Raw genomic sequence first — 15,508 nt, 5'->3', positions numbered from 1 at the left:
GTTTTTAAACCAATCTTACTGGTTCTTACACTTTATTGATTTTAGACAGCTCTTAACAGTACTCTTTTTATTCAACCCGATCGCCGAGGACTTCTGTGTTTTACGTGAATTTGTATCGGCCACTACGCTAGCTAGCTGGTTGCCAACCTCCGGGAAGGGACTACGGTAAACTAGCTACCTGCTTACCGGAGATCGACCGACCGCAGCGGGCCCAGTCTTGTCTTGGACCGAACCGTATATACTTTCTCACCTGGTTGGCCCTCAATGGGAGAGAACCTGCGTCTCGACAAGAGATGGTCTCTGCTGAGCTGTCCTGCATCAAATCTGAGCTTATTTCCATTGAAAGTCTCATAAATGACCTTCTTCAGCGGCAGACGCAGCTCAACGCCAGGCTGGCCGCCTTGGAGCCTCCCTCCCCCGGCGGTCCTTCCAGCCGGGAGTCGGTGCACTCCAACGGTGACAACCTTGTTTCAGCCTGCGATGACTCTTCCTGGGCTTCGGTTGTGAAAGGTAGAAGAAGGATTTCTCTCCCACTCTTCGATCCCAACGGAGATGAGGATGCTTTGCCTCTCACAAACTTTTTTGCACCGCTTGCTGAGTTAGCAGATAACTTGGCCCCCTCCATGCCCATACCCGAACGTGGGGCTTCGCGACGGGTCAGGAAACGTGCGGCGACTCGTCCCAATTCCCCGATGAGTTCAGCAAGTTCCTGTGCTACCTCTCCTGTTAGCAAGCGTCCCCGCTTACCAGCACCTTCCACCGGCTCTACCACCTCTGTTGCTGCTGCTGCTTGCCCCCGGGTGTCTGTGGCCACTACGGACGCTTGTGTGGTCAATACGGCTGGTGTCACGGAAAAAACTGTACCCTGTCTTAATGGTGCACCTGCAAACCTTGCCGCGTACAGTGGGGGATGTGCTAACGATGACCCACAGTTCCTTCTGATTGGCAATTCCCTGAGCAGATTTGTTGAACTTCCCAATGGTATAACTTTCTGTCTATCTGGTGCCAAAATTCTGGACATAGTTGAACTGATTCCAGCTCTCACTGACCTCTACACGACTGCCCACACCATTATTGTCCATGTTGGCTCAAGCAGTCAATCAAGATCCAGCAGGACTTCGAGATACTGGCAGAGACTATTGAGAGCCTGGGAAAGCTCTGTATTTTATCTGGCCCCATTCCCACGCTGAGGAAAAGCTGTGAACATTTTAGTCGTCTTTTTAGTATGCATCAATGGATTTTTAACTTCTGTGTAGCAACTGGCTATGGTTTTGTTAGTCACTTTGATTATTTTTGGAGGAAGGACTTATATAAGCGTGACAATCTGCATCTTAACCACAAGGGAACAGAAATGCTAACCTCAAACCTCATTTGCCATTTGGAAGATGTTTGACCTGTTGGGGGGATAGGTCATAATAGCTCTCTGTCCCCTACCTCTCTTATTAAACCCCTATCCCACCCCAACCCTGTCTGCCCCTCACCGATTATTACCAGCTCTAAACCTAATTGCATTATTGTCAACACCACACCCACTGTAGGGCCTGGACTGTCTCTGTCTTCTCTGTCATCTTTTCCAACTGCTACTTTGCAGAACATACCTGTCATCTCGAATAGCCGGTGGCATGGCCGCCTCTGTAAGAAAGTGACAAATAGATCTGACAAGCATAATTTAATCATGGTGACTTATAGTAGTGATGTGGAAAGTGTTGCTAAACAACCATATTCCCAAATTCTCAAGTGTGCTGTTTGGAATGTACGATCACTAGGAAATAAGTCCTTTGTTATTAGCCAGCTAATTGAGAACCATGATCTTGACTTTCTTTTTCTTACTGAAACATGGCTTGATAGTAATGGGACTGTTGTCCTAAATGAAGCCTCCCCCCCACATTTTAGTTCTTTTAGTGTTTTTAGAGTAAATAAGAAGGGTGGCGGCGTGGCCTGTCTCTATCGCGACACCCTACACTGCAAACAAGTCTCTCTCTGGGATTTTTCTACTTTTTAATATCTTGCTTTACATCTCAAGAGTGATCAATCTGTCCTTATACTGGTTATCTATCACCCACCTACTGTAGGCTGGATGCAGGTTTTCTTGATGAGTCTGCAGAACTATTCTCTAGGATTTTTACTGAATTTGATCATGTTTTATTAACTGGCAATTTTAACATTCACATGGATATGTCCACTGATCCTGTAACTGCTGAATTTATTTTGCTACTTAACTCTTTTGATTTAATGCAATATGTGTCAGGCCCCACTCACAGACATGGCCATACCCTGGACTTGGTTATTTCACATGGCCTACATGTCAGAGTTCCACAAATTCTAGATTTGGCTATCTCAGACCACTACTGTATTTTCTTTGAAATGTCTGTCTGTACCAGTACTAAGAGGGATACTAGGACAATCACTAGGCGCTATCTTAAAGATGATTCTGCTGCAATTTTTACACATCTCATATGCTCTCTGCCTCCTCTCACTGCTGAATCCTGCGATATTTTAGTTGAGAAATTCAACTCCAGATTGACTGATTGTATTAATTCCATTGCACCTCTAAAAACTAAGACAATCTCTGGCAAGGTGAAAGCCCCTTGGAGAAACACTACTGCTATTTTAAATGTAAAAAGAGAATGCAGAAGAGCTGAAAGAAAATGGAGGCGTACGAAACTACTAGTTCATAAGGATATTTATAAAAATAATTTGAAAATGCTCAACAGGGAAATGAAGCTTGCTAGGAGGTCATACTTCTCAAACCTGATTGATGGTCAACTTGATAACCCCAAATTCCTTTTTTCCACTATTGACAGTTTAATTAACCCCCCTCGTCGCACATCACCTGAACTCTTTTTGGTAGAAAAATGCAATGAGTTTGCTACATTCTTCATTGAGAAAACCACTGCTATTAGAGATAACATTGCAAACTCTGGCCCTCATTGTATGGTCACTCTCCCACCACACCATAATGCACTTTGTAATTTGTCCTCCTTTTCTCAAATTGATTTAAACACACTTATCAAGGTGATATCACTGATGAATTCCTCTAGCTGTGCTCTTGACCCTATCCCCACTAGCTTTTTTAAACAAGTTTTTAGTTCCCTCTCAGCCGATGTTGTAAATATTGTCAATCTAACACTGCAGCATGGTGTGTACTCTCATAGTCTTAAAACAGCTATTGTTAAACCCTTGCTAAAGAAAAGGAATCTTGATTCCAATGTGCTTAGTAATTACCGACCTATTTCTAATCTTCCTTTCCTCGGCAAAATAATCGAGAAAGTAGTGTCCATTCAGCTAAATGACTACCTCAACACATAATATTTATGATTTGTTTCAGTCTGGCTTTCAGGCCCACCACAGCACCGAAACAGCACTTGTAAAGGTTTTAAATGATTTAAAAGTGAACAAAGACTCAGGCAACCTGTCTATTTTAATTCTTCTTGATCTCAGTGCTGCATTTGATACGGTCGATCATGAGATTTTACTTCACCGGCTTGAACACTGGGTTGGACTCTCCGGCTCAGTGTTCAGATCCTATCTCACAGATCGTGAATATTATGTTGTGCTGGATACCTTCGTCTCCAAGCATCATGCTTTATCTTGTGTTGTTCCCCAAGGCTCAATTTTGGGGCCAATGTTATTTAGCCTTTACATGCTTCCTCTTGCTGATATCATTAAGAATTATAACATTTGCTATCATCAATTTGCTGACGACACACAGTTATACCTATCTATAGCACCTGATTCTCACAAGTCCATTAACTCCCTGCTGCAGTGTGTAAATCATGTCAACTTGTGGATGTCTCAGAACTTCTTACAACTGAACAAAGACAAAACAGAGGTTCTGATCATTGGTAATGAAGCACAGAGAGGTGACATTCTGCCTCATCTTGACTTCCTATCCCTGAAGGCCAAGGATCATGTCAGAAATCTTGGTGTAATTTTTGACAGTGATCTTTGTTTTAAGAACCATATCATTAACGTGTGCAAAACGGCCTTTTATCATTTACGTAATATTTCTAAAGTCCGTGACATGCTTTCCACTGCTGACTGTGAAAAACTTGTGCATGCTTTTGTGACAACCAGGCTAGACTACTGTAATTCCCTCCTATCTGGATTACCCAAGAACTCAATTACTGCTCTTCAAAGAGTTCAGAATGCCGGAATAATAGCACGCACTAGACCAGTGGTTCTCAAACTTTTTCTGTCATGCCCCCCTTTGGAGGAAGAAAAATTTTCATGCCCCCCGCCCCAACAGAATGGTGACAAAATGGACCAAGTTTAACTTTATTGAAATAACATCAAGATCATGAACATTCCTTTCACCTCTCTTTCAGTAATTTATGTTGTGCAAATAAAAAAAGCAACTTCCACTTCAACTTTATCAAACCACTTTTTGTGACATTTGTCACTAGATTGCTCCATCAGTCTGTGTGCTTTTTCAAAAATAGAGAAAAATCTAATAAAATTTGCAATCACTTTGCTAGAACGATAACAATAAAGTTCACTAGATTGCTCCATCAGTCTGTGTGCTTTTTCAAAAATAGAGAAAAATCTAATAAAATTTGCAATCACTTTGCTAGAACGATAACAATAAAGTTCACTAGATTGCTCCATCAGTCTGTGTGCTTTTTCAAAAATAGAGAAAAATCTAATAAAATTTGTAATCACTTTGCTAGAACGATAACAATAAAGTTCACTAGATTGCTCCATCAATCTGTGTGCTTTTTCAAAAATAGAGAAAAATCAAATAAAATTTGAAATCACTTTGCTAGAATGATAACAATAAAGTTCAATCTGTGCAAAAAAAAACACAGATCTCCATCACGGTTTTCCTCAGGATGTGAAGTGCTGATACTAGGACGGAGAGAGGTGAAGCATACTGATGAATTTGGGTGCTATATATTAATAAAAAACTCAAGTACAAGTACACAGCCATCCAAAGATCTTTCATCCACTAACTATTAGGCTTGTTTCATTTTTCTCAAATCCGCAAACTTTCAAGGATTTCCAAGGCCCGTGGGAACCCTGTAGATGAAATGACTTGTTAACTCGCCACAGCAGATGTTGTGGCTTGTTTTTTGCAGTGCATGTGCTGGCTCTCTAGCTACATTCAGACTGTAGCTGGCTCCTGAAAACCACGAAAGCAAAGCAGCAGCCCCTTTGGAACAGAGGCTTGCTTCGCATACTGTCACCCTACCACAGAGGAATGTGAAGGGAGAGGAGGTGCGATGCCGCTTGAGCCCCCCACTCCTCCCCCAACTAAAATTAATGGCTCCGTCCACTGATGGTGACACTGATGTACTATTAGGGGCAGCATCCTGCTTAGCCCAGCGGAATCAGGGCTTCCCAATACATAAATCAAACCCCAGTCTGGTGAAGCCATTGGTTTGTAATGTTGCACAATAGGGTGCTCTTTGTTATTTTGGAGCCATAGGATACAGCGCGAGGAAATGGTGGGAAAGTAACTGGCATTGTACGATTCTCTTTTTGTGTGTGTGTGTGTGTTGTGTGCATGAGCATATTTGTGTGTACAAAACACATTTTGTGAGTAGAATCTTGTACATGAGTGTGTTTGTGCGGGAGTGTGTCTGTGTGTCTGTGTTTCCCCAGAAAAGAAGCGCTGTGGGCTGGGTGCCTGCTGGGCGAGCTATAAATAGCCTCCTGGTGACAGCAGGACTTAGAGCCCAATGTGAGGGAGAGGCTCTTCCAGCGATGTCTCTGCTCATTATATAAAACTTCATATACATTGAGATTTTACAACTCTAGTCCTGATGATAGCTTGTGTGCGTCGCGTTTAGCAAATACAGATGAGAGTCAATGAAAGAGAGTCAAGAGTCAATGAAGTCAATCTAAAATATCTTAACTTTGCATTTACTTTAAGCATTCCAACTCTGTTTTTCATTTTTGTGGATGATATTATTTCACCTGAGGCTATATAACACAGGACAGTTTATGTTCTCACCATTGCAAGGAAAGACAAATACAAAGCCATGTGGCTGAGGCTGATTCAACCATCCAGCGTCCATCACACTCCCTGGAAGGTGTCAGCTCTGTTATCCTCCTGTCTGCCGTTTGATGAATGAGGAACATTTAGACGTGAGGTATTAGCAGGGAGCAGGTTCACATTAAATTCACCTCCTGCTGCGGAGCCGCCAGCGACTGCAATAATTGGGGGTTGAGAACTGAATGCTGTTCATAAAAAAAATGATATTTTCATTAAGGCAAGTGAACGTTGCACAGAGATAACAAATTAGCGGCAATTATGCAAATTTAGAAACAGTTAACACAGTTTTGTATTGTGATGTTTTGGGAAAATGCATTACAAATACATACTGTCAGTACATTATTATTTGTATTAGCAATACAGAGAGCGGAATTGGTTGTGTCGATATTGAAGATCAGGGCTGATACTGTATTGAATTTAATGTAAAATCAGAGAATGCATTGCTTTAACATGAGGTCAGTGGAGGTCTGTTGCACTGTATTTCACTGTACTGTATTGTACTGTACTGTACTGTACTGTACTGTATTGTACTGTACTGTACTGTACTGTACTGTATTGTACTGTACTGTACTGTACAGCAGTTACTGGACAGAATGAGGACATGCCCGGATATCTGTAGGAAATCATTCAGCTCCAGAGGCTTTCCTCTCAGCGGACCTCTTGACCTTTTCTCCCTCCTGTCTCTGCCAGCTCTGCACACACACACACACACACACTCACACACACAGTCTTATCAGGAATAAGATGTTTGAATGTCAAAGAGTGCAAATGGAATGCCTCAGAGGCCTGAGTCAAACTGTATCGGAAATACTGTTATGTTACTTTGAGCATTTGATCTGGTTCTACCATTTGGTTTTCCCTTTTAGCGAACAGAAAATAATTAGGTTGTGAATTTTAAATCAGACCGGCGTGCCTTCCAGATGGATGTGACTCATAGTTTCGGCACAGTGTGATTGATTGCAAGGGGTGAGGCGCTAAGTCATGCAAACACAGAATATTAAAGTTTATCAGCCGTACCCTAACCCTGATTTAATTTCCTGTTGGTTAGGTTCGGACTTCCTGTGCGCCACCCACATCATCCCGGTGAAGAACGAGGAGGGCGTGGTCATGATGTTCATCCTTAACTTCGACTACATCCTGGAGGAGGGCAGCAGCGACTCGCTGGAGAGACTCAACCACACATCACCGTCCAAAGCTGAACCACGTGAGTAGAAATGGAAACAGACCGCAAAAGGGGTTGGACAGAATGTAGTTTGGTGCAAAATAACATGATATATGCCATTTGGTGGGCGCTTTTATTCAAAGTGCATAACTGTAGAGCATTCTTTTTTAGCATGATTGGCTCCAGTGGGAGACATTTTTAGAAGAGAAAACTCGCTAATACTACACTTAAAAAGGTGGAAAGACAGTCAGTTAGGCAGTTAGTTAGACAGTCATATATAAAACCATTTTCTATACATCAACAACAAGAAATCAACAACAAACAACAAACAAAACATCAACAAAAGTCTGCTTGAAATGTTTATCAGAAATAATTAAAAGTAATCAGAAAATACATCCAGACCTTACCTGACCTAACAGCAGAAAAATCGATTTCTCCTTGGCACACACAGAAGAGATAGGCTCTACTAAATGAATTGAAATGGGAGAAGGAAGAGGTTGGAGAGATTAGAGTCAAAGAATGAGGATGGAATAGGAAGGAGGAGGAAAGGGAGGAGGAGGAGTGACAGTAATGGTTGTAGCCAGCCATGACCTTTCATTCATAGCCTTTTCCCACAACCGCATCGCCCTGTGCCTTTACCCATTGCTCTTATTCTATTTTAAGCATTTGAAATGACCCTAACATTAATGTTGGAAATGCTGCCATTTGCTACGACGCTTACATGTCTTCCGGCGCTGAAACCCTGGCATATCTTGTAGCGCTCTCCAGCTTGCATTCACTATCAGACGCTCCTACACGGCATTCTCCAGTAATCACGAGTGGAGCTGCAGGAATTCCCTGCTAGACAGCTCCTTTGGCATGTTGACACCAGCGTTTAGCAGACACTGATGCGTTAGCCTGCCATCATCTCAAAGGTCTGGCCCAATTATGGCTCGTAGCCTGCCAGGATGGCCTGATGAACTACTGGAGCAGCGCTGGAGAGCACTCCGCTTCCCAGAGCTGTCGGTGTAATAGTGTGTAATGCCATTCCCCAGCGGTGCTCTTGAACATGCTCTCAGTGCATTCTCTCTATCTGCTCTCTTCTGTCTGTCTCTTTCTGTCTCTGCCTCTCTCTGTTTTCTGGCGGTGACATATAAAACAGCAGCACGGAGCACCAGAGGTCAGCCTCTAGATGACTGTAATTGGATGAGGCCCCTAACAGGCTGCGGTGCCTCGTGGGGTGTGTTGTGGAAGGGAGTGTGTTTTAGGGGAGCGAGGGTGCGTGTATTAGGTATATAAACATGCTTTGTGTGTGTGTGTGTGTGTGTGTGTGTGTGTGTGTGACTGTTGTGAACCTATGCATGAACATATGAGCTTTTCAATTTGTGTACTTGTTTGTGTGTGTGTGTGTGTGACTGTTGCGAACCTATGCATGAACATATGAGCTTTTCAATTTGTGTGCTTGTTTGTGTGTGTGTGTGTGTGTGTGTGTGTGTGTCACTGATAAGGGCCCCTTCTTTCACTTTTCTATGCAGCTCACTGCTGTGCCAAAGCACTAGGGCAATCCCCTAATGGAGCAGGGCTCTATGAATAAAAGACTATTCACGCCTATCTGAATATCTAATCGGATGTCGTTGCAAATCTGCCTGTCGGGTCCAGATTTGTTTACAAGGTCGAGTCTCGGGCCTGGACACCATCTCTCTCTGCCTACACACAAACTCTGTGCCGTCGCAGGGAAAATACTTGAGAGATTTTGTATCTGTCGGCCTTATTTCAACAGCGCCCTGCCTCAATTAACTCTAGAGGCCTAGCATTGCATTTCTTGCCATTTTTTCCTCAACTACACCCCTCCACACGCACACACTCCACCCTCCACTAGCAGATGGACAGAGGTCACAGCTTCTACCGCTGCATAATTTAAGGGAACATTCTAGAAGCACACACTGCCACAGATGTAAATTGAACCCGGTGAAAACCATGATTTCACCGAGCACCGGTGAGAGAGCATCAAGCAACAAGAGAGACAACAGCTCCATGCGGCGGAGCGGCTGTATTGAAATGGTGTGTGGTGATGATCCATGTGTTGCATTAGCTGGAGTCCCTCTGGGAAACGGGCAGCCATGCATTAGGTGCTGCTTCTATCGATTGCCTTTGCGGCTCAGCGAATATCCATCCATCCTACAACCGTCTTGAATTTTCCCATTTTCCTTTGATCTGGCTTTGCCGGGAACGCTTCCATAGAGCCACAAATGAGGGGAAAAAAGCCAAGAGGCATTTTATGCTATTGGCTATCAGTCTCTGTGGACTTGTGGCCAAAAGGGGGAAAGGTCCAAGAAATGTCTCTATTGCTGATTTAGATATACACAGGTACACTAGCCTACATTAGGTGATTCATCAATGTTATTGCCACAGAAGACAGAAGTAGTGCAATTTGTAGGCGTCCAATAACAGACTCGAGCCACACAGAAGGAACAAAATGAGCAGAATATGCATTCAGAGGAAACATTGTACTGACAAAGGAAATAGCTTCTGATGCATTTCATATTTCCATAATACATATAATGTGAGATATTCAAATAGGTTTTATACAGATCCACTCAAATATGTTGAGCAACGCACCAAGACAGATGGTGGCACAAATTATCACTTTGTCTCTTTGTTTAGATCAATGTGTTAATGTATTTCTTGATGAGCATTGAGATATGATGCTGGCAAAAACAAAATACCTTGAATGATTATGATTGTCTGATTGTCTGTAGCAACACTGTAGCTCTTTGTAACCGCACACTTTAATTTTCTCACTATATAAATGAGTGCAGGGCGAAGTGGGGACGCTGCAGAAAATAAGCGTGCTATTCTGTAGAGCTGGTGAATTATAGCTGGTGAGTACTGGCAGCCCAGGTCAATGCTCCTTAAGGTACAGGAATACTGCATGCAAATAAGCTAGTAAGCACATTAACTGCACCACTGCACTTTATTTGTCACTCAACATCAGCAAAAATCACTTTAAAAGAACAAGAGACAGAAACAAAAGGGGGGAAAAAGCCCCTTTTGTCTTGCTTTTACCAGAGGATGGAGGTATATTGTTCTTTTGCTGCTCCTCCCTTGACTTCTGAATCACGCTCGCATTACAGAAACACATTTCACTGGGATCTGAGGGTCCAATTAATATTCAATGCAAATATTACTATCTGGTATCATAGCAACAAGGGCCACTGTGCGTCCGTTGGTTGTGCAAAGCCGCTGGCGAGTGTTTGCAGAGAAAGAATGAGAGGGATGGAGAGAGACGGTGAGAGAGAGAGAGAGAGAGCACGAGCGTAGCCAGTCACACACACACACACACACACACACACACACCACCACCACCTAGTAACTGCGCTTAAAGGGCAGCATAGCCCTGCAAGGTTCTATCACTTTCAATATCACCATTAAAAATAGCAACATACAAGGTTCTCTGCTCACACACCATTTGTAAAAGCGTGACTGAATTATGAGCTAATTAAAAGATTTATGGCATCTACGTTTAGCCTCTAGGCACAGTAATTAGAAACACAGCTCTGAGCATGTGAATGGCTGATGAGCTACCATTCATTATTCTGTTGAGGTGTCTTTTTAGCAGTCAAGGCTGGTGTTTAAATCAAGCTGTTGAAAGCTGGGAATGCTGTGGGGTTGTACAATTAGTTGGGAAAAAAACAAATTCTCAATATTGTCTGTTGTAATTTTTAAATCACAAAAGACAGCGTTTTGAAGGGAAAGGCGCTTCAGGCAGTCCCTCTAAACAAGGTATTGCTGTGTTGTGTAGATTCCCTGCCTTACAAATCAAGTTTCATGTTTTATTTAGTAAAACAGCAAATTCTAAGCTTTAGCACCCGCCCTAAAAAAAAAAAAAGCACTGAAAAAGAAACTACAAAGAAAGTACAAAATGCTGTGTCCAAGTATGTCACAGTCAATATAGTGATCACAGTAATCTGCAAAAGTTAGAGGGTTTTTTGTTTCAGAATGCTGGTCTGGGATCAGTTTGTAACGATACAGACTGTAATGAATCAGATGGCGTCAGGTATCCTTGATCAGCTTCCTCATCGGCTCCATAGCAACGAGCTCAGATGAAACTCAGAAGGTTGTACACGATTCTCTTCCACAAATGAGAACAGCCAATTTAACTTTATTTCATCTTCATCAAGATGAATGACTTGTTTAATCATACAGTAGATTCGAGCACAGGCAGCTTCAGATCCTGCACTGAATCACCAATTAAATGCAAATTGTCGTTTCCGGCATTGTCAGCATCTGGCTGGAGAGTTAATTTAAACACACTGCACTGACCCAAGAAGAGATGTAGCAGTGTCTAAAATTAGTTTCTCTCTCTCTCTCCTCCCTGTCAGTGTCACCCGAGTAAAAAGAGCCATGAGGGAGATAAAGATGCAGTGCCACTCCCTGCTGAGTGGAGTCAAACATCAATTCCTTTTTGTTTCACCACCCGTTATGTCCCCCAATGCAGCCATACACTATTTCACTCTTTTGCAAAAAAACTGGAGTGGTATATGGCATGTCTAATACAGTCCAGCTAGCTCAGACAAATCTACAAGGGGGATGTTATGATGTTGTGTGAAGAGGTTGTTTCGCGGTTTATTTTTCCCTTGTCCTTCACCTTATGAATTCCGCACATCAAGAGGGAATCTATATTTTCGCTGTGCCTCATGGCAGCAAGGCTTGTTTTCGAAGGTCTGAGAAAGCATTCTGATATGTATGGCATATGTTCAGGGCACTAAATGATTCACAACATGGAGTATTTGCCTGCCGTCCTTATGTGAAAGCTGTGAGCATGCCTGTCTCTATGGTGATACGTCTGCAGATACTGTAAGATGCAACTAAAAGCGCATATTTGTATGAGTGTGTGAGTATGTGTGCGTCTATATACACACTTTTTTACAGGGACTTTAGACTAAACTTTTAAGTATATTCTTATTTTTCTTAAACTTTTCCTGGTTAATATTCCTTCAGAACCACCTACCGTTATGACAGCAGCATCCTAAATTTCTCACTTTCTCTACGTTAACTTCGCCTTCATCTCCCCAGGAGCTATCCATCAGTCATTAAAACCTGCACATAATCTTTTATAGGGTTGACTCCTCAACGCACTACTGCCATTATAATAATTCAGCAAATGTCTTCCTCCATGAATAATTGAAGGAAGCTGAAGATTGAAGCATTGCCTGAGGGAGAAGGGGCATTTGTTTTGATCTGCTTGGGTCTTTTTAAGATAGCCGCATTGGCAGGCTTTTCAGCGCTATTGGCAAACAAGTATGAGATATCAGCAGGGATGTTGAAGACTGCGAGCAAGTTCTGTTACTAACACACCATGAAAACACAACACAAGGTCAGCGAGGGTTACGTCAATCCTGCTGGCTCATTATAAACCACAGCGAACTCTGTTTTTATGCTGTTGGTGGTCTCAGGGGGGTCAAATAAACTAGACTCTCCGCCATGTTAGACTGACCTAGCAATCCACTGCCGAAGGAAGAATGGGTGAATACTTTCTCCTCAGAATTCATGTCAGTACATGATAGCAATTGCTCTAATGCTAGATATACGGCATTAATATGGAATAATATGACATTGAGATAGAAGCAGTGGTGTGACTCCCGCTCTTGTGCTGTATGGCACACAACGAATTTCCGAAAGGACCAATAAATACATCTATCTATCTATCTATCTATCTATCTATCTATCTATCTTTCTAGCCTTCTTTGCCTCATCCTCTCTCCCTGTCTCTCTCTCTCTCTCTCCACCAGGGAAAGGGAGATTCTTCCGTTTCCGTTTCCCGGCCTTACCTCTCCTGGGCATCAGTAAGCAGTCCCTGCCCCAGGAGGACCCCGACGCCGTCATGGTGGACTCCCCTCGCCACAGCGACGGCTCGGTGGCTACGCGCGACTACCAACTGCCCACCACCCGCGAGAGCTGCAGTCCCTCCTACGCCAACGACACCCGCGCCCTCATCGGCCCCAGCCACTGCTCCACCCCTGTGTCCGGGCCCTTGGACCACTCCTCGCCCAAGGGTCCCTGGGACCGGATGTACCCGGACCAGGCCAACGCCCAGACCAAGCACCAGAGCCAGGGGGACACGCTCGTTCCGGCGCCCTCAATCCCGGGCCTCACTCCCACGGCCTCCAGGGAGAGCGTGTGCAGTATTCGCAGGGCTTCCTCTGTACACGATATGGAAGGCTTTGGTTGCAACTCCAAGATGGCCTTCAGGGACCGGCATGCCAGTGAAGGTAGGGATCCCTTATTCTGCTCTGCAGGTACTATTCTGAGGCTGTAGAGCAGTAGTCCCTAAGGATGGGACGATATGCTTAGCTCGCAATACGATTTGATACGCGATATGGGGTTCACGGTTTGATACAACCACGATACGATGTAATAAATAAAAGTTTAATGACAACAAAGTCTGACTGTGCAGAATTATATTGTTTATTTCTGAGCCACAGATCTTTTTAGCAATAGCATTGGCTTGCTAGAATGTATTTAACAATTTAAAAATGTCATTACAAAGTGCAAATAATATAATTTCAATGGAGAGCTTGTGAAATTATAATATCACAATTAATTTTTCTGCCCCACAATATGCATTGTCACATTTTTACATCTATCGACATATTGAATTTCGCCCCATCCCTAGTAGTCCCCAGTCATCAGCCATCGAGGGACAAGGATATGCAGGTTTTCATTCCAAACAAACACTACATCCAACGAATTAAACTACTTAGTTCCCCTCTTTCTGGTTGAAGTTGTGCTATTTAGTGAAATCAGCTAGTGTAGTGTGGGTTGGAATGAAAACCTGTATATCTTGGTATTGTTTCTCTCGGTACTCTTGCTACTCCACTGCTCTAGCAGAAACACCACTAGACAAGACTAATATCCAGGTAATGTGAGCTAATACCAAAAAGTGAGGTGTGATGTCAATTCCCAAATGTTGTAATTGACATTAAGGGGTTTATAAGGGTATTTTTCTACTCGTAAAACAAGCACTAATTATACTTTGACTGTATTAATTACATGTAAGTTATGTTGATATTCAAACTCCCTTTGGTCCCATAGGAGATACAGTATCTGGCCTACCGGTCTCTTAATCAGTATTATACTGAGCCACCATCTATACTCTCTGTGCTATTGATCTTCCCCGAGTTTAATTCACTTATTAGCCTTTCGCCCCCCATTTGGTCTGGGGGTAGAAGCGCCCCAGACTGGCCCCGTCTCCACCAAGCCAATCAGTCTCTCCCCACATCCTCTTATCTACCATTTTCATTCAAAAAGCTCCCAGTGGGTGACACAGTAATATGTCTACTTCACGATAATGAATCGTTCATGGGGACGGCGGTGGGGGTTTAGCGCCGGTCCCCATTCATCATCATAGAAAACCAGAAATTCCTCTCTCACCTCCATTCCCCTCTTTCTTTCTTCCCCAATGCTGTGTTGCTGCAATCGCAGACAACGGTCGCAATATCAAAGGTAACAAATAGTAGCCTGCTGCATCGTGATAATTTGGCACGTCTATTGGATTATACACACACTGTATTCTGTACGCAGCCTGCTTGTTGCATGAGTTTTCCTCCCAGCGCTCACATGACTGAGATTTATGTCGAATGCAAATGCCGTGGTGGTGGATGACTGACTGTGTGTTTGCAAATGCTTGGGCCGGAGCCTTAAAATACTGGCACAGTATTAAATGACTCAGTCTCAGTGCACCTGACCTGTTGAACCCTAGCCGGTCCCCCCGGGGAACGCTCAGTGAAAACCATGCTGACCTCTGCACACGCTTGCATGAAGCAACACATTAAATCTCTCTCCCGCTTTTGTCCATTGAAGAAAATCAATGCTTTACAAGATGATACCTCCCACTGTCTATAACCTCTGTTTGTTCTATGCAACCTCGATTTCCTCTTTGCCATGTCTTAGTGAATGAGAAAAACGTGACTGTGTTTCCGTGACTGTTTGCTCAAACGATATTTGCTCACCCTCGTTCTAGTTCAGAATAATTTCAGTTGCACTCGAACTGTAGCTTATGCTTATTCTGCATGCTTTACACATCATAATATCACTAAACACTTAAAAGAAGAGTCTTTCTCAACACCAAATTATAGTCACTGTTTCTTTAAAAACTTTGATTTGTGTTTGATTTGATGAATAAATATTTAACTGTGATTAATGTCAAATGAAGAGTCCCCAAAGTTATAGTATAACTGACAAAATTAAACATTTGTCTGACATCTGGACAAATGTTGTGGTCAAAATTTATGCTGGCAGATTTGTCATCACATCAGCATCACAATATGTATGCAGGATGTCATTCTACAAATATGTTTACTCCCCAC

General features: G+C 43.1%; 1 protein-coding gene across 1 annotated transcript in view; it reads left to right on the top strand.

The window, feature by feature from the left end:
• Positions 1–15,508, top strand: part of LOC139917692 (voltage-gated inwardly rectifying potassium channel KCNH7-like) — a 67,673-nt gene that overhangs the window by 21,095 nt on the left and 31,070 nt on the right. The window contains exons 3-5 of the mRNA XM_071906864.2: positions 7,047–7,202; positions 12,932–13,411; positions 14,625–14,645. Of these exons, the coding sequence (XP_071762965.1) occupies positions 7,047–7,202; positions 12,932–13,411; positions 14,625–14,645 (657 nt within the window). The remainder of the gene's footprint in view (positions 1–7,046; positions 7,203–12,931; positions 13,412–14,624; positions 14,646–15,508) is intronic.

This window comes from Centroberyx gerrardi, chromosome 21 (assembly GCF_048128805.1).
Source record: "Centroberyx gerrardi isolate f3 chromosome 21, fCenGer3.hap1.cur.20231027, whole genome shotgun sequence".
Lineage (NCBI taxonomy): Eukaryota > Metazoa > Chordata > Actinopteri > Beryciformes > Berycidae > Centroberyx > Centroberyx gerrardi.
Note: the sequence above shows the minus strand (reverse complement) of the source record. Positions and strands in the feature narration are given on the sequence as shown.